Source organism: Lutzomyia longipalpis, chromosome 2 (genome assembly GCF_024334085.1).
Source record: "Lutzomyia longipalpis isolate SR_M1_2022 chromosome 2, ASM2433408v1".
NCBI lineage: Eukaryota > Metazoa > Arthropoda > Insecta > Diptera > Psychodidae > Lutzomyia > Lutzomyia longipalpis.
In genome coordinates, this window is record NC_074708.1 from 33,573,268 (window position 1) to 33,595,530 (window position 22,263).

The 22,263-nt window shown below is 36.5% G+C and overlaps 5 protein-coding genes across 11 annotated transcripts in view; 4 read left to right on the top strand and 1 right to left on the bottom strand.

Annotated features, from left to right (window-relative positions):
* LOC129790155 (protein O-mannosyl-transferase TMTC2-like) overlaps positions 1 to 22,263 on the bottom strand; it is a 433,518-nt gene that overhangs the window by 407,889 nt on the left and 3,366 nt on the right. The gene's annotated exons all lie outside the window — the stretch shown is intronic.
* The window catches only part of LOC129790211 (serine/threonine-protein phosphatase PP2A 65 kDa regulatory subunit), a 620,353-nt gene that overhangs the window by 220,436 nt on the left and 377,654 nt on the right, over positions 1 to 22,263 (top strand). The window lies entirely within an intron of this gene.
* Positions 238 to 1,386, top strand: LOC129790332 (uncharacterized). The gene is made up of 2 exons (XM_055827807.1): positions 238 to 715; positions 785 to 1,386. Exons 1-2 carry the CDS (start codon positions 328 to 330, stop codon positions 1,375 to 1,377), a joined length of 981 nt encoding a protein of 326 aa, XP_055683782.1. The 5' UTR covers positions 238 to 327; the 3' UTR covers positions 1,378 to 1,386.
* Positions 2,130 to 4,694, top strand: LOC129790238 (nucleolar protein 58). Its single transcript, XM_055827666.1, has 5 exons — positions 2,130 to 2,304; positions 2,453 to 2,529; positions 2,774 to 3,211; positions 3,276 to 3,831; positions 4,031 to 4,694. Exons 1-5 carry the CDS (start codon positions 2,260 to 2,262, stop codon positions 4,496 to 4,498), a joined length of 1,584 nt encoding a protein of 527 aa, XP_055683641.1. The 5' UTR covers positions 2,130 to 2,259; the 3' UTR covers positions 4,499 to 4,694.
* Positions 17,827 to 22,263, top strand: part of LOC129790301 (inhibitory POU protein) — a 29,335-nt gene continuing 24,898 nt past the window's right edge. For all 7 annotated transcript variants that reach the window (XM_055827752.1, XM_055827755.1, XM_055827753.1 and 4 more), the window contains exons 1-2: positions 17,827 to 17,918; positions 20,965 to 21,513. In XM_055827752.1, the coding sequence (XP_055683727.1) occupies positions 21,388 to 21,513 (126 nt within the window). In that variant the 5' untranslated portion in view covers positions 17,827 to 17,918; positions 20,965 to 21,387. The remainder of the gene's footprint in view (positions 17,919 to 20,964; positions 21,514 to 22,263) is intronic.

Genomic DNA, 22,263 nt, shown 5'->3' on the forward strand with positions numbered 1-22,263 from the left:
AAATGTCTTCATAAATTCCATCATTATATCGATTATATCTCTAAGGCCGGGCTAATTGTGATTAATTTCTACAATTGAATTGCACTGATTACTGTGTTAGATTAGATTATTTTGGTTAATAAATTCAGAATAAAAGTGATTTTCAGTTTAAAAGTTAATCACAAAAGTAGAAGTGAAGAATGTTTCCTGACATTTCGTATGAAAATCACATTACGTGTACAGGAATGTGAATCAGTGCAGTGCGTTAGTGGGTTGCAAACAAACGAGGAGAAGCGAAATTTCTCAATAAAAATAAATCTATAAACAAAACCAAAAAGAACGCTAAAAATGAATAAATTCAGCGTGTTTGAACTAGTGCAGTTGATTGAAATCTTCAAGAATGAACCAATCCTGTGGAACCGACCCAGGACAACGTTCACCACACCGGAAAGACAGGATATGGTTGAAAATGTTGCGAAGCGCTTTGGGAGAACGCCAGGAGATATTGAGAAGTGCTGGGTGGCCCTCCGAGAGAAATATAGACGAGAACGAGCTAGTGAGATGGCCAATGTTCAGAGGAAGTATCGAAAAGAGCCCTGGGAGCTCATGAGCCATCTCTCATTCCTGGATGAACTCTACTGCCCACAGAGCAAAGGTGCTCCTCCACCTGCAGAACCACAGCCGCTGGCACAGCCTCCTAAGTCCAATTCCAAGAAATTCCAAGTAGGAAACATGGGTAAATATCCAGGAACCTTAAACCTCCCCAAAGAAAGAAATTACTAGAAGAGAACTTTCTTCCTTTCAGTCAAAATCCTTCCCTCTACATCAGGAGACAACGTCATCATTCGCCGTGTAGGACGAAAATCTACTCCTGGAGTCCCTGGAGAACTTGTGGGTGTTGGGAAGCTGAAACTTGCAAATCTAGCTGATTTACAGAAGAAGCCAAATTCCCCGAAATCTGCAGAGCGCCCGGAAAGTCCGGAGAATGCACGCAAAAGCAATGAAGTTAATTCATCAATGCTCTCTCCATACCACGAACCTGAATTATCAGATAAGTCAGATCATCATCCACAGTATGAGAAAGATGCTCGATCCGTACGATCAGTTTCTCCAGCCATATCCATTGTCTCATCAACGCTATTCCCAATCTCATCAGACAAACACGAGGATGGCATGAGATTTAAAATGAGTCGAAATTCACGCGTGATTAAGAAAATGGAAGACGAAAGGAGAGAACTTCTGGCGGTTCTGAAGAATCTGACTAGAGAAAAGGGTGCAGCAGAGTCCTACGGAGAGTATTTAACGAAGAAACTCAAATCTTGGAGTACGGAGAAGCAAAATAGGGCCATAAGGAAGTTTAATATAGTAATAGGAGAAATTGAGGAGGAAGATGAATAAAGTCTGAAAAAAAAACTTTTTTTGTACAGCTATGCATTTCTATACCGTTGATCCGAGGGCGATGAAATTTAGTACAGAGACTACTGGCACAGAGGGGTTTTCGCAAACGATATTCATTTCCCCCCAGAGCCTCCCTTCGTAGCGCCCCCACATAAAAATCACGATTTTTGACTACTTTTTGAATTTGGCGCTCTTTTTGGTACAGTTTGTTGAGGAGAAAATGAGACATGTATTTTACTGCTATCCGTCTCCCTCACACATTCACTTTTTCGCAATTTTCTCGCGTTTTCCGCCGAATTTTCCGGCCGGAAGTAAATTTTTGCAACCAGGAAGCGACGCCGCGTCGATTGGCATCATTGGTTTGAAAAGTTCGCGAAAATGCATTTCCAGAAAAAAAAAGTGCGTGTAAAATCCCCAACCGTCAAAATTTCAAATTTTTAAATCCAACCGTCAAAATATTTGCCCGCTTCAAATACCGCACAGAGCGGCTCCCTGGGGGCTTCGGAGTACCCGTAAGTGTCCCAGGATCCCCAAAAATGCGTCTTTTGGCCAAAAAATTGTCAGAAAAACAAGAAAAACACAAATTTTTGAAAAAGCAAAAAAAAATTCGGTAAAGTTCAAATTTTGCGGGAAAATATTTGGAATGTTTCAAAGATATTTCAATGATTTCCGAATCATTGAAACAGGTCAGAAACTGACGAATTTTAGCAGAAGCTGCGGAAATATTCAGCCGAAATTCGGCACCTAGTTTTTGATGGGAAGTTGTTAACATAACCTTAAATCAAAACAAACGTGTTGCGTTGGTTGTCGCTGGCGTTTTCCGCGTTTCCTCGCGGATATTATATTATTTTAGTGTTGATATAATCTGGGAAAGATTCCAAAATGTTCATCCTGTACGAAACACCAGCAGGATATGCAATTTTTAAGGTAATATCAGATTAATCTTTACAAATCCGGCAGCCTCGTTGAGGTTAGCTTGTAAGCACGTGCAGATTTGCTTTCCCAACTAAAAAGAAACGATAAAAACTTTTTTTTTACAATATAACTAACAAATTTTTGTTTGTTTTCTCAACAGCTCCTGGACGAGAAGAAGCTAAAGGAAGTGGATAATCTGTACCTGGAGTTTGAAACACCAGAAAAGGCAAACAATTTGTAAGTTTTATTTCCTTTGAATTCCTTGAATTCACATTTCCGGCAATCGTTCCGTTCGTGATTCTGCCCAAAGGTCTCTCATGGACTTTTAGTATTGCCGAAGAATAAATTGTAAAGTCTTCACCTGCCTCAGGAAAAGCCACAAAGGCTTATAACTTACGGCAGTTTTACTCTAGACAGACATTCTTTCACTATAAAATTTCCCAGAAAAGTTTGAGGTTTAACGCATTTCTTGGCTTTTCAGGGTAAAATTGAAGCATTTCCAGAAATTTTCCGACACAACCGAAGCTCTTGCGGCTGCCACAGCCACGGTTGAGGGAAAAGTTTCAAAGCCACTGAAGAAGACGCTCAAGAAGTTGGTCAGTGAGGATGTGCAAAATAAACTCCTCGTGGCCGATGCGAAGCTTGGCAATGCCATCAAGGACAAACTTGCCCTTCAATGTGTCTCGAATTCGGGGGTGCAGGAGCTGATGCGGTGCATCCGGACGCAGTCGGAGTCCCTTCTTTCCGGACTGCCAAAGAAAGAAATGACAGCCATGGCTCTGGGTTTGGCACATTCCCTTTCCAGGTACAAATTGAAATTCTCCCCGGACAAGATTGATACAATGATCGTCCAGGCACAGTGTCTCCTTGAGGATCTCGACAAGGAGCTCAATAACTACATGATGAGAGCAAGAGAATGGTAAGTTCTGGGAAGTTTCCTACCCCTTTTAGGCTCTTTTGCATTAAAATTTTGTCTTGAACAGGTACGGATGGCATTTTCCGGAACTCGGGAAGATCATCACAGACAACATTGCATTCGTGAAGACAATTAAACTTGTTGGGATGCGCGAGAATATGGGACAAACAGACCTCTCGGACATTCTTCCGGAAGACGTCGAGGAGAAAGTGAAGGAAGCAGCAGAGATTTCAATGGGCACGGAGATCTCAGAGGAGGACATCATTAACATTCAGCACCTCTGTGACGAAATAATCTCCATCAATGAGTACAGAACACATCTCTTTGACTACCTCAGGACACGAATGATTGCCATGGCGCCAAATCTCACAATTCTCGTTGGGGAATCTGTGGGGGCACGATTAATTGCCCATGCTGGATCACTTGTTAATCTGGCTAAACATCCGGCGTCTACAGTTCAGATTCTGGGAGCTGAAAAGGCCCTCTTCCGCGCGTTGAAGGCTAAAAAGGATACACCCAAGTACGGGTTGATTTATCATGCTCAGCTTGTAGGACAGGCCAGTGTAAAAAATAAGGGAAAGATCTCTCGGTCGCTGGCAGCAAAGGCAGCTCTCGCCACGAGGGTAAGTTCTCAAATTGATTTTATTCTAATGATTCCCTGCTCTCTCTATGATGATACCCCTCCATGGTTTCGCTAACATTGTATGACTCTGAGGAGAATGATTCCTCACTTGTTCACTTGGCTGTCTGATTAACACATTACTTTGACCTCCAAAAATTCCCCTTTCTCCAGATATACTCAAAAGAACGTTTCCTTTTCAGGTTGATGCCTTCGGGGAGGACGTCAAGTTCGAATTGGGTGCTGAGCACAAGGCAAAGTTGGAGTCTCGTCTTCATTTCCTCGAGCAGGGAAGTTTGCGACGTCTCTCTGGCACTGGGAAAGCCAAGGCAAAGTTTGAAAAGTACCATGGGCAGAGTGAGGTCAAAACATACGAATCTGCGTACGATAACACCCTGCCGACGAGCAGCAAGAAGCGAAAACACTCCGAGAGTGCCGCAGAAACACCCAAGAAGCTGATTGAGGAGATCCCGGAGGAAGAAGTTGAAGAAGCCGGCGCCTCCGAGGAGCCCAAGAAGAAGAAAAAGAAGAAGAAGAAGACCAGCGAGACAGCTGAAGAGGAAGAAACGCACGTGGCAAAGAAGTCGAAGGTAGAGGAGGAGGAAGCAGAGGAGGAGCCAACGGAGAAGAAGAAGAAGAAAAAGAAGAAAAACAAAACGGAAGATGAATAAAAGAAATCCAGCCTGTCTGGGATTTTTATTTTGTTAATTTCTCTCCATCCCTGCTCATGAGGGTGGAAAATATGCAAAATTACGGTCATATTTTAAGGAGTAAAAATGCTAAAAGAGAATGAGAAATAGCGATAGAAATAAATTCAGCGGAATCAACGGAGGTACAATAAAGAAAATGAAAATTGTCCGAAGAAAATGTTTTTCTATATGTAGCAGCTTTTGCTTCCGGGGCCCAAGAACCTTTATATGGCGAGCAGGAGGGGGGAGACGAGTGATTTTAGAATCTTTGTGCGCGATTGCATGTTCGGTATTTGTGTGGGAAGTGAGGTGGATTATGGTTGATGATTTGGAAGAATTGGGATTCTCAATTCAGCCACAAAACTCTGTGAACTTTTATTTCTTAATCTTATGTTTTGAAAAATTTAGATTTTTATTATTTGTCGAGTAAAATTATAAAATCAACTTTTATGTATTAGATCTTGCCTGAATAAAGCAATAAAATGAGTAAAACTGGCAAAATTTCTGTTATTTAAGAAAAATTAATTCTTAGTTGATAAAGGCTTTACAAGATTTAAGGATTTTAACAAAAGGATTTTCTTCGTGAGCTTTTCTTGTAAATAACCTTTTCACTTTATTAGTTTTTTTTTCATTTCAAATACAGCAAACGTCTGTAGGTCGTACTTAGATAGCTTTTAAGTGAAATTTTTAACCCTTTCAGGTCCGCGATCAATCTAGCGAATTGATTGAACTAAAAATAATTTTTATGGGTTCCTTTGAGCTCAAATAACACATTTTTGGCGGAAAATCCCAAATCAAAGATGTTCAATTTTCTGTCCTTCCTGATCCTGTGAGTCCTTGGGAATGTCTTTTTGTGGTAATAAAATGATCTGGGACTGTGAAAACATAGTCTTGTACGAATTTGGACCCAATATTTAAAAAATAACTACACAAAATGAAACATTTTCAAAATCGAGCCTTTGGATCAGCTTATGACCCAATGGTCCTTAAAGGGTTAATTATAAAAGTGATTTTATTGATGTTCTAAATCTAGAAAGAACGCCACAGAATTAATTTAAAATCTTTGAACTGAAAAAAAATCTTTAATATAAAATCAGATCTTGATTTTCCTTTAACCTTTTCAATACTTTTTAGTACATTTTCTTAAGAATTCTTTATAACTGATATGACTGTCTATTTACAAAACCGACCATTAAAAAAACCAATATTCATTTTCGATTAATTACAATAGCTGTAATTCCCAGCAAGGGGATCCCCTTAAGGCGGAATGGCGGGAAAACAGTGTGAGGATAAGCAATGGAAATAACCGTTGAGGATTAATATTTGATGGGAATTGTTCTCTTATCCTCTTTCTGCCTCAAACCTCTCCGTGACCGCCGTCTTCCTGGCGGCAGCGGGGCACAATAATAAAAGAAGGAGAAAAAAAGAACGTGTGGAGGAAAAACCAATTGTATATTGCGTTTTGTGTGCAAATCTTAAATTCAATTTTATTGCATGCCTCTCCTCTAAATTATTGCAGCGTTATTTTTTATTGCACTTTTCAATCATTTGCAATATATTGCTATGAGGAGATCCAGCAGCAGCACCCCCCGGACCCAAAACCGAGAAAATGGCATGAAGAAAAAAAATGTATACCGAAACGGCCCCGGAGGGTGGCAGAAAGACAATAAAAATCTTATTACAAGCTCCTTTGCACTCACCTCGCATTCTTTCGCCTTGGATGGATTTTTTCTCAAGCACACACCACCCTCATTTTTTCACCCATTCAAGGGAAATATATCATCCCCCGCATTTTCTTCTTTTCTTCCACACATGGGGATGGAGAAAGAAAACTCCAGCAAAGGATGTAATTTATAAAAATCGCCACGTAATGAATTAGTCGTAGTTTTTCAGCAAAAGAAAATGTGAGCCACACCAGGAGGATCGGGAGGACACCACAGTGTAGTAGAGAGAGTGGCCAGGAGGAGCAAAGAGCAATGGAGTGATAATTGTGTAATTACATGGACAAATTGTATCTCATTTCAGTGTCAGTCATTGTTACAAGCACGGGTAATTTACAAGGTGGTTCAAATGAAATTCTTCATTCTCTCTTTTCACCAACTATTCGCATCAACCCTCGTTATTCAGCCAACCCTAGATCTGGGAGAGTGATGAAGTTATTTTTCATGCGAAAAGATATAAATTCCAGTACAGAATTATCAAAGAAAAAAACCTTCGAAAAGAGAATTTATAAAAAAAATTCTAGGATTTTTTAAAAAAAATTTTCCTGGGGTTTGTTAAAATGAAAATTTGTAATTTATTTCAGTAAAATTGATTTTTATTGCTAACAAATAAGATAATTTAACTAAACAGACAAAGCCCATAAAAAAATCACACAATTCAAAAATCCACGCGAAGATAATTTTTTTTCTCAGAATTTCCTCATCTTAATTTTTTTTTAAATAATTAGAAGGTCAATTAAAGTCAATTAAGTGTCACTCTTTATTAAAATCATCCCCTTGAAGACCCCGCTTGAAGAGACAAAAGAAATCTACGAGGGTGGATTTTCCACATGGGAAAAGGAAAATTTCGTGTCTGAATTTTCTTCCAAATACCAATGAGGCATTCATCAGCTCATGCGTAATTAGTGTCATGTGCAATAAATCAAAATAAGGAGTCAACAAATTAAAATTTAAATGTTGCGTTAAAACGGTTTACATACTTCGTAAAAAGATGATTTTATCAAAGATTTTCCTTATTCGTTTGAAACCTTTTTTTGGAGATAAAAAGATTTTCTCGCAGACGAAGTGAAATTGATTTGTTTCAATAAATCAATGAGGAGAGAAAACACATAAATAACACTTTTTGGAAAGAGACAGTAAGGTGGAAGATGGGTAAGAGAGTCGATAGAAGAAAAATGGAACAGAACATTTCACCTAGATAATTCAATAAATTTTCCCTCTTGGAACAGACACATAAAAACTCATTTAGGTTCCCATTGCGCCAAAGTATTTTTATCAGTGATGTTTTCTGCAAAAAAAAGGGCTCAATCTAATTTAATAAGAAAAACAGTGGACCTTCTAGAAATCTGTTTAAATAAGACCTCTTTACGAAAAAAAAAAACTGATTTTTGTGATTTTTCAAAGCAGTTTATGTATTTTTAGGCTTTCAATTAAGACAAAAACGTATCAGAGACTGCGGAAAATTAGTCAATAAAACAACAGAAAATTTTCACGTACAATTTGATAAATATGGGGAATAATGAAAATGTATAAATGGATCTTTATATTTAAGAGCAAATTGCTATTAATTATATAAACGTTTTCTTTTAATCATGAAGCTTCACATAAAGTGTTTTCTGACTAATTTTCAAACTATCACAAGTCATTTTTTAGCACAAAGTGCAAATTTGGCATTTTCATTGAGAATTTTCCGTAAAAGCTGGCGCATTTGTAATTTCTTCGTGAATTCTTTATAGATTTGTGAGATCTTACAGGACGTTTTAATGGTGGATTGGACACAGAAAATCCACATTCGTCATGGCCACAAATTAGTTGGGAGTTTGTGGCTTATGCAGAGCCACAGAATGGAAAACAAATGTCAGGGATTTGTGTGGGTGGACCACATAGAGACAATAAATCTGCATTGAAGGTGTGAGAAAGTGCATCGGGGTGGATTGGCGATGCAAATTAATAAATCAGGAATTGCCAAGAAGCCACCCACCAGTATACTGTTTGGTCGGTCAATTTCTACGGATTGCACTCAATTTAGGACAACCAGAATATTTTAACGCGTAAAACACATTTTTTATTCATGACATTTTGTGCTAATGCACAATAGCTTAGATTTTACGTAACTGTGTAAATTTAAAATGACGATAGGTGTCTCTGCAGACTGTTTGGCCCTTCAGCGAGTAAAAATTATTTTTTTTAAATTTAAAATAAAAAAAAGTTTCAAAAATTCAACAGAGTACACAAAAGCCAACACATTCTATGTTAAATATTTTTAGAAAGTAAAAAAAATCAATAACAAAAATATAGTCTCTCAATTAAAATAAAATAATTGGAATGGGATGTGGAATTTTAAGGAATTTCTTTGGGTCAATGTGAAGTGACTTTTGAACACCTGCCGCGTGTTTTTCACTGTCCCAGCATTGATTTTCCAATTTTTTTCTTGTAATTATCTTGATAAAAAATTTAAAAGTTAATATCAGTTGATTCCCTAAGCCCAAAAGTAGTGTAATTTCGTTGGAAAATTCAACAGAATGGTATACGAAAATTTTCTCACATTTGCACCGAAATGGGGAGACGAAATGGGAAATTTCTGTGATCAAAAGCACTCCAATGAGAAAATGCTGCGAGAGAAGAATAAATTTTCGGTAATATTCTTTTGTTCCCCATCTTAGAAATTCATCCTTTCTCTTCCTTTCCTTCCTTGGGATTCCTGGGTGTATAGTGTGTGTGTGTAGTGTAAGAAATTTCATTGTGAACTCAAATGGTGTTATATGCAAAATACTGTGAGAGTTTGTTATCCTCGCTCCCTCGCCTGGAATGGGGATTGTTTTAGCGCGAAAATCCTTACCATTCGCTATATGGAATGTCTTTCTCGAATGCGCGGGAGGGTGAATACTGAGAATTCTTTTTTTTTTGGTGTCTTTCCGGGGAATAAAGAAAAGAAAGGAATAAGATGAAAAGTACATTGTAGAGATGTTTCCTCGCATTTTTGCCCATTTTGTATGTTTTATTCACAAAATGGCAAAATGCTTTTTACAAATTGTTTTGTTTTTGTTTTATTTTTATTATTATCTCTGTGCCGCACGTAGAATTTTATTAGTTAGTTTCGCCTTTCTCGCGCCACTTTTGTCCCTCCGCATCCTTCGCTGTATGTGCCCAATGCTATCGCACCAAGAAAACTTATTCACACAATAATTCTCACTCCTTGGGCCACATTACCCGGCATATTATCCTTTTTCATGTGAATGGAATTAGAATTTTTGGGATTTTTTTTCCTTTTTGCCTGGAAATATTTTAGGAGGCTCAATGAGCTATATAAAAATTTGCAGTGAAAGCATATAAGATTTCTTATTAATATTTCTTTATATTCAAGAAATAGAATCTTTTTTATTTAATCAAATAAATGGCTAAAGCTCTTTGGTTTATTTTCTGCGTAGAAAGAAAAAAATCTGCAAAACTTTTGAAAGCTTTCGAATGTTTTTTTTTATAAATCTGAATTTCTGTTGCTGTCTGCAATAGCAAGCATCGTAAGATTGTTTTAACGCATAGACCTTTAAAAAATCAAAGCTCCAAAAGCTACAATTTTCTTTTTTGCTAACTTAAACTGACATCAAATAAAAAGCTTCTTCTAAATTAAATAAGGACCCCCAGAATAAAAATGATGGGACCTTTTTTTTTAAAAAAAAAAGCTTCAACATGAAGGACATTTTTTTGACATGGGAAAATGGCAATTTGAATGAAAATATTTCGATGGAAATCCCTGTCCGTTTCATCTGTGTCAGCTTTAAAAAAAAATCTGCCAGAATTTGATTCCAATCGATTTGAATTGACATCCCACACCTCCTATTTTTATCCACCATCAATCCCATTGCAATTTGGCATTGTCGTGATTTCTTTTTGAGTTCTGCCTTTTTTTGTAGCTGTGATTTTTCTAATTTGCCTACCATTATATTGACTAAAGATAGGCAGTGTGCTGCCCACCTGTCAGTCAATTTGGGAAATGAGCTAAAATGAGTGGATTAGGGTGGTTTGGGAAAATGGAGACAGGAAAGAACATGAGGAAGAGCTTAAGAGAGATCAAAGGGGTTCATCATTTGCAACCCTTCATTTTCCCGCTCCCAAAACTCCTCAGGAAATCCATATGATTTGTATAAATCCACCTCATAGGGATTAGCGTAAAATTCTCTGTGAGCTACTTCAAATTCACTCAATGAGTCGGAATAACAATCCACGAGGGGTGCTGCAATACACCGAAAAAAAGGCAGACACAAGGGATGGAGGGTGATAAAAATTAGCACGCGGAAGGAAAAAAAGTGAGCAACCCTCGGTGTAATTTTCTGGATGATCCTCTGGGTGGAACCAACCCCTGGAGTTGATGTATTCAAAGCCCACCGTTAATAGATTTTTAAACCATATCGCATTTGCATCAATGAGGATGAATTCCAACCCTCGACAGATTCATCCCACTTTCTCCCTCATGCACAATCACTTCACAATGGATAAATCCTGTTCTTGTCTGTTAATGGATATACAATAGGAAATGGGTGGAAAAAAGGGACATGTAGGGCGGAAAATTTACTCTCTGTAGGCGCTGTAGGCACTACCAGAGGATCCGGGAAAATTATCACATTGTTTGTGATGACAGATGGGTCGAAAATTCTTCTGGTTTTCGACTAAAGAACCAGCAAAGGTCATCCAGAGAGCATCTTTTGGGGTGTTCTTGCAGGTGGATTTTTTAAGTGAGATTTTAAATTTTTTTGGGCAAAATATATTATTTTTTATTTAATTTCTAGAATACAAAAGGAGTCAAATGCAGAAAAAATCGTTACAAGTGATAAAAATTTAATTTTCCTCCTAGCTTTAAAAATAGCTTTGAAAAGAAATTCTAAAAATGTAGATAAAAAAGAATTAATTTTGAATTTAAATCGGTGAGTGTAGAATCCTCTTTTTCGTGACCTCAAAGCATTGAGCAACAAAGGGGTGTGATTTTGAAAGGTTCATATACCACGTGGAATGGGTGAGTGAGAGTGATTTCATGTCAAGTTTGGAAGTTGAGTGTCCTCTTGGAATTACACCGAAGGGAATCCAAAGGAAAATGGTCAAACTTTGATTAGTGTATGTCCTTTGTCCGTCCAATGATCTCTCTCAGCTCAATGTCTTCTCAGGATTACACCACAATAAACTCTTCCTTCCCTCACCCCATCCTAAAATTCTGATTTTTCCATCCACTTCAATCTCTCTTGCCCGATTGAAGTTTTAAGTAAATGAACTTCATGAATATTCAAGCGGGGTGTCGGATACAAGGGGATGCGATGGGGTGGTTGTGGACTTTCACAGGATATGGATGAAGAATATCGCTTTCAGACAGATAGAGAGAGGAAAGTTTATTTGGAAGATAAGCAAAATCCATCTTTTCTTCTATAATTTCTTTTGTCTCTCTGAAGCTTTTCCATGGGAAAATGTTCTTGCAATTTTTGAATTAGCTGTGTTTCTTTCAGACACAGCTTTTGTGTACCGAGCAAAATCGAAAGTCGTCAGATCGGGCTCAAACTTGGTATGAGCACGAATTAGGGTCCCCACATTCCAAAAAACGTATGCGCCAAAAATAAGTTTTTTTCCGGCCGGCCGTCCGGCCGTCCGTAGTATAACGCTAAATTGCGAGAGAACGGTGATAGATAGAGACTTGCGGTAAACGGCAAAGTTTAAATATCGACTGGAAGACATCCGATTATGAGGTCAAATCCACCCCCCCACCCCTCCGTCCGCCATTTTGAATAACCTCAAAATTTTGTTTTCGCTATATCTCAGCGGCTATTATAGCTAGAGGGCTGAAATTTTGATATGTTGTAGGGGACATCAAGACCTTTCCAACGATACCTCATTTTCGAAAATCGGTCAAGCCGTTTAGTCAATATGGCCGCCACAATTTTTCATCGAAAATCGACCATAACTCGAAAACGGCTTGACCGATTTTGATCAACCCGGGCTCAAATGAAAGCTCTCAACAAACCCTACAACTCTCTAGAACATACGAAGTTTCAAAATTGACCGCTAGGGGGCCAAAAATCAAAAACAAAATTTTCGATGAGTTTTCGAAGAATATCTCGAAAACGCCGTTATCGATTTGCTTCATTTTTTGATATGTTATAGCTGACCATATTATCTAGCTCCATGCCAAAAATGAAGAAAATCTATGTCTCCGTTCTCGAGATATAGCCTTCCAAAGTTGGCATGTCATATCTCGGGTTCTACAAGTCCGATTTTGATCAACTCAAGTGCAAATGAAAGGTTTCGTGAAGCCCTACAAATGTCTAGAACATTGCAAGTTCGAGAAATGACCGCGAGAGGCGCTAAAGTCAAAATCAATATTTTCGAAAATTTCGAACTCGAATATTTCGAAAATGCCATTATCGATTTACTTCATATTTTAATTTATTATAGTTCAGGTTAAGACCTTTCCAACGATAGCTCAAACTCGAAAATCTATGGAGCCGTTCCCGAGATATGGCCTTCTAAAGATTTCTTAGGGTATGACTTTTCAACTTTTCCCGACTTTGCGCGTATTTAAATTAATTCGCGTTCTAGTTTGCTCTCACAAAATTGGTACACTGAAAGAAACACAGCTCCCGTAAGCTTGGTCAGCTTACCAGTACATTTTTAACTAAATGCGGTGAATGCTTATCCTTCGCTCTTACGTATTATATTAGTAAGTATATAGTCAGGATTTTCTGCACAAAGATCAGTCAGAGTTCTAAAAATAAAATTCAGAACCAGAGAGAGAATTAAGTATATAATTTCGTGACAAATATCTCCCATGATGCACACAGAGGCTCTATGGGAGAAATAAACTGATAGAAATGAAAAATGCTAGTGCGGAAGGGAAAAGAGCCCAAAATGTCACATCCGGGATTATCTCTATAATTTTCCAAAGTGGAAAACTTGTCACAAAAACGAATATGACAGTGCAAAGAGAAAAATCCCATGAAGAGACACAAAATCTTCAGCTTTCAGTGGCTTTTGAGATTAAAGATCTAAGTAGAATGAGTGGAGAAAAGGAGCTTCTCTATTAGATTTGCAATATTTCTAGATGAGAGATGCAACTTTATGATTTTTTTTTGTACTTTTAAATGTTTCTTTTTTAAATCAGACATATTTTAGAAAATTGAAGTGATTTTAAATGAAGACAATACTTTATGATTTTTTTTGTACTTATAAATGTATATTTTTTAATTCAGATATATTTTAGAAAATTGAAGTGATTTTAAATTATACAATACATATTTTAAAGGTAAGTTATTAACCCAGATATGCCCAAGAATTTTTTTTTAATTTTTGTAGTCAAATTTCAAAATTAGCTAGAGATCAATTCTTAGCAAAAATTCTTGTTTCACAAAAAAGTTATAAGACTATTACTTTTACCGACTTTATTTGATTTTTGGGATTTTTGTAAAAATAAGACCTATAATGGCATTTTTATGAACTCAAATCTGGGTAAATCTGGGTTAAATCAAACATTCTTTTATACATAATCCCTGTATCTTCTCAATTTTCTACTTGTTTTATTTTTTAAGACATAAAAATATCTTTCTTTAGCCGTTTATCTTAAATTTATCATTATTTCAATGAAATCTTATCTTTTCGCAACTCTTTTCTCAATCTTTTCACATATATGAGGATTTTTCCGAACATACAGCCAGCATAAAGACAGAAAGTCCCCTTGTGGAAGCTTGGGACGCTGAATGAGCAACAAATGATGACAGAGAATTATTTCTAAATAGCAAATTATCCGATATTGTTGATGGTATCTCTTTGCTCTTGTGATTTTATCCCTCACCCCGAATCTTTTCACCCAGAGGCGATTTATTTTATCTGCATGTTGTTTGAAATGTTTGGTAATTTTTCACTCGTTGATTCACTTGCAGGAGGAACAAAATATTTCCCGCATATGTTATGATTTTCAGCTCCCTCACTTCCATATGCCCTTGCGTGTGCGTTTTTCCTCACGTTGAGGTGGTTCCTTTTGGCGGACAAGTGACACGGTGGCAGCAAAAAGACATACACTGACCGCAATCGCCATTTATTCTTTCACATATGCGACAGTCTATTGCTTTGGATATTATTATGTAAGTTATACCATACCATACACACGGTACAAATTAGATAGGGAGTCACTAATTACATGGCACAACGTGGACATTTTCCATATCCCCATCCCAGACTGTGTGGAACAACCCTCACAGTGGGTCCGTCGTGTTCTCTTCTGCAGCCTCGTTGCATTGGAGGGGGAGTAGGGAGGGAAATTGTGCTATGTACAGGGTGCCATGGTAGGTAGTATTATTTTCAAATTACCACATTTATTTGCAGTTTAAATAGACTTTGAAATTAGTACACCTCAAAGTGAGTGCATTCATGCAGATGATCATAGAGAATGGAAGTTGGGGGTGGCGAAGAATTTATCAGTCACCCCACTGTCCACTCCATTCTCTAACGTCACAACAAACCTTCGATAATGGACACATTATCCAACCTTTTGATTATTTAACACTTTCCGCGAATTTAATTCACCACATTCTCAATTGCAGATGCATTAAAATTTTATTCCGTCACTTGAAGCCACGCCAACCCCTTTGAAACTTTTTTTGTCACATGAAACTCTTCAGTTAGGTTCCCACAGTGTCCTCTTTAAATTGAGAATACCCTTTCTTTCACTTCAATTTATTCCTTATACACTGCTAAAATTTGATACATTGCTTTTATTTAATCGTAATTTGAAAATAATTTATTGGTGTTAAGAATTTTTAATTAATTTTTTACGTAGAAAAGATTAGACTATGATTTAAAAAATTGAAACATAATCAGTGTACTAGTTGATTGTATGAAAAAAATCTGACTTTTTAAATTATATGCTGTACCTACCACTATCAACGATTTCTTTCATTTATTTTTCTCTTATATATTAATGAATTTTTTAAGTTAATTTCCAGATGAATTTCTATTCTATCTATAGAGGGGCGCATAAGTTAATGCATGATTTAAGGCTGATTTACATGCTAAATCATGCAATAACTTATGCGCCACCTAGTAGTTATAGAAAATATAGATAATAGCATGCAGTAAAAATAAAAATCATTCCGCGATTTCTTGGAATTATACAGAAACTTTCACTACGAATTTGGCATAGAAATATTCATTTCTATTTTGACGCTAAAAATTGCCCTACAGAGTACATAATGAGCGAAAAAAAGTGAAAATGCTCGTGCATAGAATATTTATTATGTTTTGACGACCTTCATTGCCACCCCAGAACTAAATACATATTTAAAACATTGCTCAATTCCCATAAACATGCTGTAAAATTTTAAAGAGAATTCCAACCGCAAAATTCTACATTCACATACATTTATTTGCAATCAGTCAAAATATGAATGAAATCTTTAATGATTAGGTACACGAATTACTTTCAAGAAACAAAGAAAATGTATTTTTAAATTCTTAACCATTTTCTTCTTTTGAATACTTGAGCCTGGGAAATATTTTTCCAATCGCGGCTGGGCAAAATCTCTGCGAAAATTGTTATTGATTTATTTAGGATTTTGCAGTAATATAGAGAGCTTGTGCATAATGCAACAACTTGGCAAATTCTACTTGTATTAAATATTAATGCATGCGAGGAATTAAACACAATTAGCAAGGAAGATAGGTTTCGCAAGAAGTTGAACACCTGCTAGAATCCACGTATAGTCTATTTTCAACATAATTGAGATGCAAATTGCGAGGGAAATTTATTGTGGAAAAAGTACCGTCTACACCAGGAGCTATTTTGCGCAACTGAAATGCAAACTCGCCTGAAAAATTCGCAAGAGGAGCGATATTGCAGTTGATTGATTTTTTTTAAATTTAGAGTGGATGATTTTATGCTGTATGTGGGTGGGTCGTAAAATGAGAAAAATGTTTAGCATTTTATACGTTTTACATTACAAAAACGATTTTGTGAATTTAAAAACTCATTCAGAGATTTGGATTTACCCAAAAACTATTTTTTTTTCAATCGAACAATACCATAATCTACACTTTGTGCTTAAAAGAAAATAATTTATTCAGAAAAATGTCTACAGAGTTAAAAAATTACATTTTTTTAAAATAATAACACCTGAAACTCAAACTCATCTCCTCAACTTTACTCAATCAAATACAATTTATTATGTATTTCCCTTATTATAGTTACATATATAATTTCGATAAATAAGTAATAAAGCGATATGCGAGCATAGGGTAAGTTTAATGCCCGCCATCTGCACATGGTTTTCGTTGTAAAGTGGTGCGATTTTTTGTGGCATAAAAACGCAGAATTATGCCTATAATGAATTTATGTTTCAGCAGGAAATGGACCAAATAATGGCGGATTTCATCCTGTGGCATCCCCAGAAAAAAAGAGCAGCGCAGCTCAATTCAATCTCTTTTTGGTGAAAAAAACCCCGCGGATGGTGATGCAAAGTAAAACAAAAATCAGCAAAGGGATGAATAATTAATCGCGAAGAGTAGGTCTTTAATCTGATTGTGTGGTGATTTAACAATTTCTCCGAGATATATTTCCCCAGTATTGTTTTCTCTCTCACCGTTTGCGATATATATTTTTTCCCGCAGACACTTTTTCCCATCAAAATGATGTATTTTCCATCCCTCTTTGCCATTTTGGGAAGCTTATGTGTGCAGCTTTTCTTTCCACTGGGGAGCTTTTCCCTCCACAGATTTGGAGGATTTTCAGATAATTTTTTTTTCTCCGAGAGAGGATTCGTCTTTGTCTGCGAAGCGATGGAATTTTTGTGAAAAGGAAAAAATATTTTGTCAGAGGAGAGGGTTTTAGCACCAAAGAACCGGGAGATTTGTACGGAAGCTTTTCACCACCCCTCACTGTGAGCTTTTTTTCATCCCCCATCAGTATAAGATCTCTCGCAACACAACAATGGTATTCCCTTCATGTGGAGCGGCTAAAGTGAATCGACTGTATGGTGGTTTTTACTCATGAAAGTCCATTGGATACCTTCCACCACTTCCGGCGTATTTGCTATCCTTTTTCCCTGTGAGACGAATAGGGATGAATGAAGGGTGATTTTCCCGAAGAGACGGAACATCGAGTGGGTGCTCTCTGTCGCTCATGTGTGGTAGGATAGAAGATCCCAACATCAATGTTGGATGGTGTTTTCCACCAATCCTTAAATAAATGAACACAGCACAGGCGCTCTGGTGAACCTCTAGCTCAGAGGTCCGCCCTCGTGACGATGGTGATGGCTTCGTGAGGATTTGTCCCTCACATGTTAGGGGTAAAAAGCACCCCCTGATATTGCAGTGTGTGTGCTTCTGCAAGAAAGAAGACCAACCTCCCGCGTCCGTCACTGTTGAATCCCCTTCCTCCCTCAGTTGCCCGCTTCTTTTTGCGCCCTGTCCACGTTCACCCTCGCAATGTCTCGAGATTCAGTTGCAACTGTGGTGTCTTTCGAGTGAGACATTTTCCAGTTCACAGAGTTTTCCGTGCAACAATCCAAATTACACAAAAAAAGAAAACACAGACTGGTGGTCTTATACTTTTCATGGTGTGTGCAAACTTTGGTGAAGTTCAGTTTCCCTCCATTTGTAGCGAAACTATTTTATTGCTTTCACGAAATCCTCAATAATGTCATCATCTGAGAAAGGTTACTACTCTTTTAGTACTTTTGTCCTTTTTTTTGGGGTATCTTAAAATATTTTTAAAAAAAATTAGAATTTTTTTTTTAAATGTCCCTGTAAGATTTAATTCAAATTCTGTTAACAGAATCATGATCTAATGCACATTACTCGAGATAGAGCTATTATCAATTTCAACACAAATATTTTGTCTTAAAAAACACCTGAATAAAAAATTTCAAAAATTCTTTAAAAAAAATTTTCCTAGAAACCCATTTTGAACTTTGAACAGCTTTTCCTGAACAAAGGTGAATGCCATAAATTCGAGTGCCTGTCTCGCGCGCCAGCCCTCATGAATATCCCAGAACATCAGCTGACCACTCTCAGAGTACACAACTCGAAGGATTAAGTGATTTTTAATTGAATAAAAACGCACATGAAGGCAATAATTTGTGTCAGTGAGTCGCAGGACAAAATGTTTGAATAAATAAAATGATAAAAATAGCTTTTTGGATGTTAAAATGCAATTTGATGTGGTGGTGAAAATTGAAAATAATTAATTGTCCCATGAATATTTCAGCCGTGGGAGGATTTTTTTCCCGCGCAAGGGGGGCGACCACTGATCCTGAGAGGGAATATTCTTTTTTTTTATTCATGACTATCGAAAGATTATGAATTTCTCACGATATCCCACCCACGCATGCTAGATCCCGGGGAATGGAAACTATAGTTGCGGGAAAGGAGCACAATGATGGAGGGAAATCAATCAACCAGGGTATTTTGTGAATTTTTCAACATTACTAAATGTTCCATGAATTTCTTCACGCGCCCACTTTGGGGGGTGATCCCCATAACGAGGGGTATACGCCACACGGTGAATTCCAAATTCAACCTGTGCAAACAAGTGGTCACGATCAGCACTCCATATTCCATGCTATACAATTAATTACCACTATTTTTTTCTTTTTCCACCCTGTCGTGCTCTTGAAAAGTTTTCGAGGGTAGAAAATTCATCCTCAACCCTCCATCAGCTATGATTGATTAATTTGCCAAGCAATGAGTGATACTTTTTAGTGCCATTTTGTATGCAATCAAAGCACGAAAATTTGCAAGAACTGAGATTTTTCGCGTGCTCATCACCCTCATTGCAATTTAATGATTTATTTACTTAATTCTTTTATTTGCCACAATGCATGTAACGAATTAGAACAAGATAAGCCATGGTGTATGGGTGAGTGTCGCTTAAGAGATACCAATCAATTATTTTTAAAATGAATTGAATTTTTTTTAAATGCAATAAAATGAAATTATAAAAATGATGCTATTTTTTTTAATATGTAATATTTTTAAAATAATAATTATATCTGCGATTTGTCTTATTTTCTAAGAAAATTGTATTACGTAGGGAGAATAGCGTTAATCTGACCCTCAGCACTCTACTATTATTTTTCCTTAGAATAAATGGGATTCGAATTAAAATTTTATAGATAAGATTAGAGATTAACTGATTCGGTTTTCTGTCGTTTCTTCTAAAAACTTTGATATTTGAGTAAGGCGAAAGATGCTCAAATAAAATTATTTTAAATGATTATGAATAAATTTAATTAAATAAATAAAAAATCCTGCTAAATTCATATTTGAAGATTTTCTTCTCTTTTAAAACACTAAAGAAGTTTCTTATATAAAACATTGTTTTTAAAATTTTATATATTGATTTGCGCATCCTGAACGCGGATTTGCTCATTGTATTACGCAAGACGATGTTACTTTGTTAATTTTTAATGTAAAAAAGTTTTTTTTTTCACAAAAATTTAATACATTTGATCATAGAAAGAGACGCGATATTTCAAATTCAAATATATATTTCAAATAAGACAATAGTTTGCTAAACAGATATATATGTAGATTAGAGTAGGTACAGTTATTCAATAAAAATGTACTAATTACAAATAAAATATTGAACAATTTTTTGCTGTTTCTTATAATATTAGAAAAATCTAGATTTTTTTTAATGAGAAGTTTTACTTAAAAAAGTCCTTGGTAAGGTCTTTATCATTATTAAAATGTTAATTACGAATAGGAAATTTTAAGATAGTTTAGCCAAAATTAAACCTCAGTAGTGCCTAAATATTTTTAAGTACCCAGTCCGATTTCTAATACGTTTTCTTATTGCACGAAAATGTAAATTCTGTCTAAATCAATTTTTTTAAAACATTTTTTGAATGAAAACGGTCGCATTTGAAACACTCTCCCCTAGTAATAAAAATATACTATCTGTTGTCACTGAACTGTAATACGTGTAATACATTGCACTCATTAAATTACATTGCATTTGCCTGCAGTGACGATGGTAGTAAATCGTACAAGACTCCCCAATCAAAAGGCATTCAATTTGTGCGGTTATGCAAAGTGGCGGGAAAATGAGATTTTCCAGCGACGGATGAGAAAAACACCCACATGCGCTTTCTTTGAGCTTTCATTTTCTCCCGCGATATAATTTATGAGATATTTTGCATACACCATCTTATGTGTATGGAAAGTCACAACACCACCATCCTCGTCTTCATCCCTAAGACGAAGGAAAAAAAAACACCTCCCAGTGAAAGTAAGAGATGCAAAAAGTTGATGGTTTAAAAAAAAAAGCGCCGGCTCTTGCGCGCAGATAAATTATTTATAAGATAAAAATAGTTTAAACTGTTTTTTACCGACGGTAGAGAAACTTTTCAAAGTTCCTTTTAACTCTCATTACATCCCCTTTTTCTCAATTCTATACCATTCCCTTTTGCGGAGCTTTTGCTACACTACAAAAATCTTCTGCTGCGCTTCATCCGAAGGTTGTAAATTACTTTCTTTCTGAGTTTTCTCGCTCGCTTGGCGGTGTCTTTGAGACAAATTCATCCAACTGATGGAGATAAATTTCACCCTCTTTTCGTGCTTCAATTTTAAACTTGCAACTTGTCCTCTAACTTTGTCAAAGCTCCCGTTTTTTTTGTGCCACTCAGGGGAAAAGCTCTACAAGATAGCGTAACAGAGGCACTCAATTTAATGAGGATGTTTCGATAAATTGAATTACAGCTAAAGATGCCTTCGTCGTTTCAACACGAAAATGCATTATATTGAGCATGAAGACCACAAGAAAGTTAATGATTGAAATCTGAGAGGGAGTTTTTGAAAAAGAAAAGTTGCTGAAAAGACACTTGAAAATTTTTTTCTGGTAGAAAAGAATATTCTGAGAGAGATTTGTGCTTATCTCATGGACAAGAGGAGATTTATGCAGAAAGAGTGACTAAAAATTGAATTCAATCAATAGACATTTTATCGCCACCGCATTGGTGGGCGGAAGAGGTATCAAAGGAGAGATCACAAAAAGACATAAATCAGCTGTATTTCCATTACTGTGTGTGCCATCGTTGAAAAAAGTGAGTCAAAATTTACTCGCCGACGCCATTTGACGCCGCCAAGGCGTTGAAACTCGAAGAAGACTTCACGGGCGGCTGTATGACAATGTCCATGTACCCGTCGCCCGATAAAATGAAAATGGGGACGCCAGGATGTTTCCCAGGACGATACAGTCCCTCGTATCGAGGTCCTGATCAAATGAGAAGGTGTATGACAAATCCATCGGTGAGTATTCAAAGCTTTCTTTTATGATCATATTTTTTTTTCCGCATCAAATATAAAATCAATACGTGTCTCTTATTTTAAGAGAAATGAATGTACTGACACTTTTTCAATCCTTTTTTTTGGGAGTTATCAAAATAATTATTCTGATTATTCCATTAGATCTATTACAAAATATCAAATTAAAGGAAATCTAACTTTAACATGAATTTTGTATTATGATCACAGTTATAATTTTTAAAAAAATTATAAGGTAAGAGCTAAATTTTGAAACATTCAAACAAAAATAGATCTTTTGTCTCCTCTTAATTTTTGTTCAACTCTATTTGTATAAAGTAAAGAACACCAATTCCCCTTGCAATAAAAAAAAATTGTGGTCTCATACAATCTCAGAAGCATATTCTTCGGAATATTATGATGCAAAAGTGAGTAGATATACTTTGGAGGAAGCGCATGGGGAGTGTTATTGATGTTTTGATCCCTATTTTTGGGATAAACTTCCCCGCAATGGAAGGGAAATGCTCTGCGGAATACAGTACATACATGTGTATTTTATCCATCGTTTTAGATCATCCCAAATGCGCCACCAGATGTGACGCTGTGGGATGGCAATCGAGGGAAAAAAATATATGCAAGGACTCCATGGGGTGGGGGTGCCTAGAAAAGAGGATATCTTGGAAGCGAGAGTGAGCAAAGAACGAGCCCTCAAAGTACTCTGGAGGAGTTTTCGGGAAGAATATATCGTTGGTTGTG

Excerpts from the sequence above, each read along its gene's own strand:
- LOC129790238 (XM_055827666.1), top strand. The coding sequence starts at position 2,260 with ATGTTCATCCTGTACGAAACACCAGCAGGATATGCAATTTTTAAG. Across the intron at positions 3,212-3,275 it reads ATGATGAGAGCAAGAGAATG|GTACGGATGGCATTTTCCGG; the intron begins GTAAGTTCTGGG and ends TGTCTTGAACAG. Across the intron at positions 3,832-4,030 it reads AGGCAGCTCTCGCCACGAGG|GTTGATGCCTTCGGGGAGGA; the intron begins GTAAGTTCTCAA and ends TTTCCTTTTCAG.
- LOC129790332 (XM_055827807.1), top strand. The coding sequence starts at position 328 with ATGAATAAATTCAGCGTGTTTGAACTAGTGCAGTTGATTGAAATCTTC. Across the intron at positions 716-784 it reads ATTCCAAGTAGGAAACATGG|TCAAAATCCTTCCCTCTACA; the intron begins GTAAATATCCAG and ends TCTTCCTTTCAG.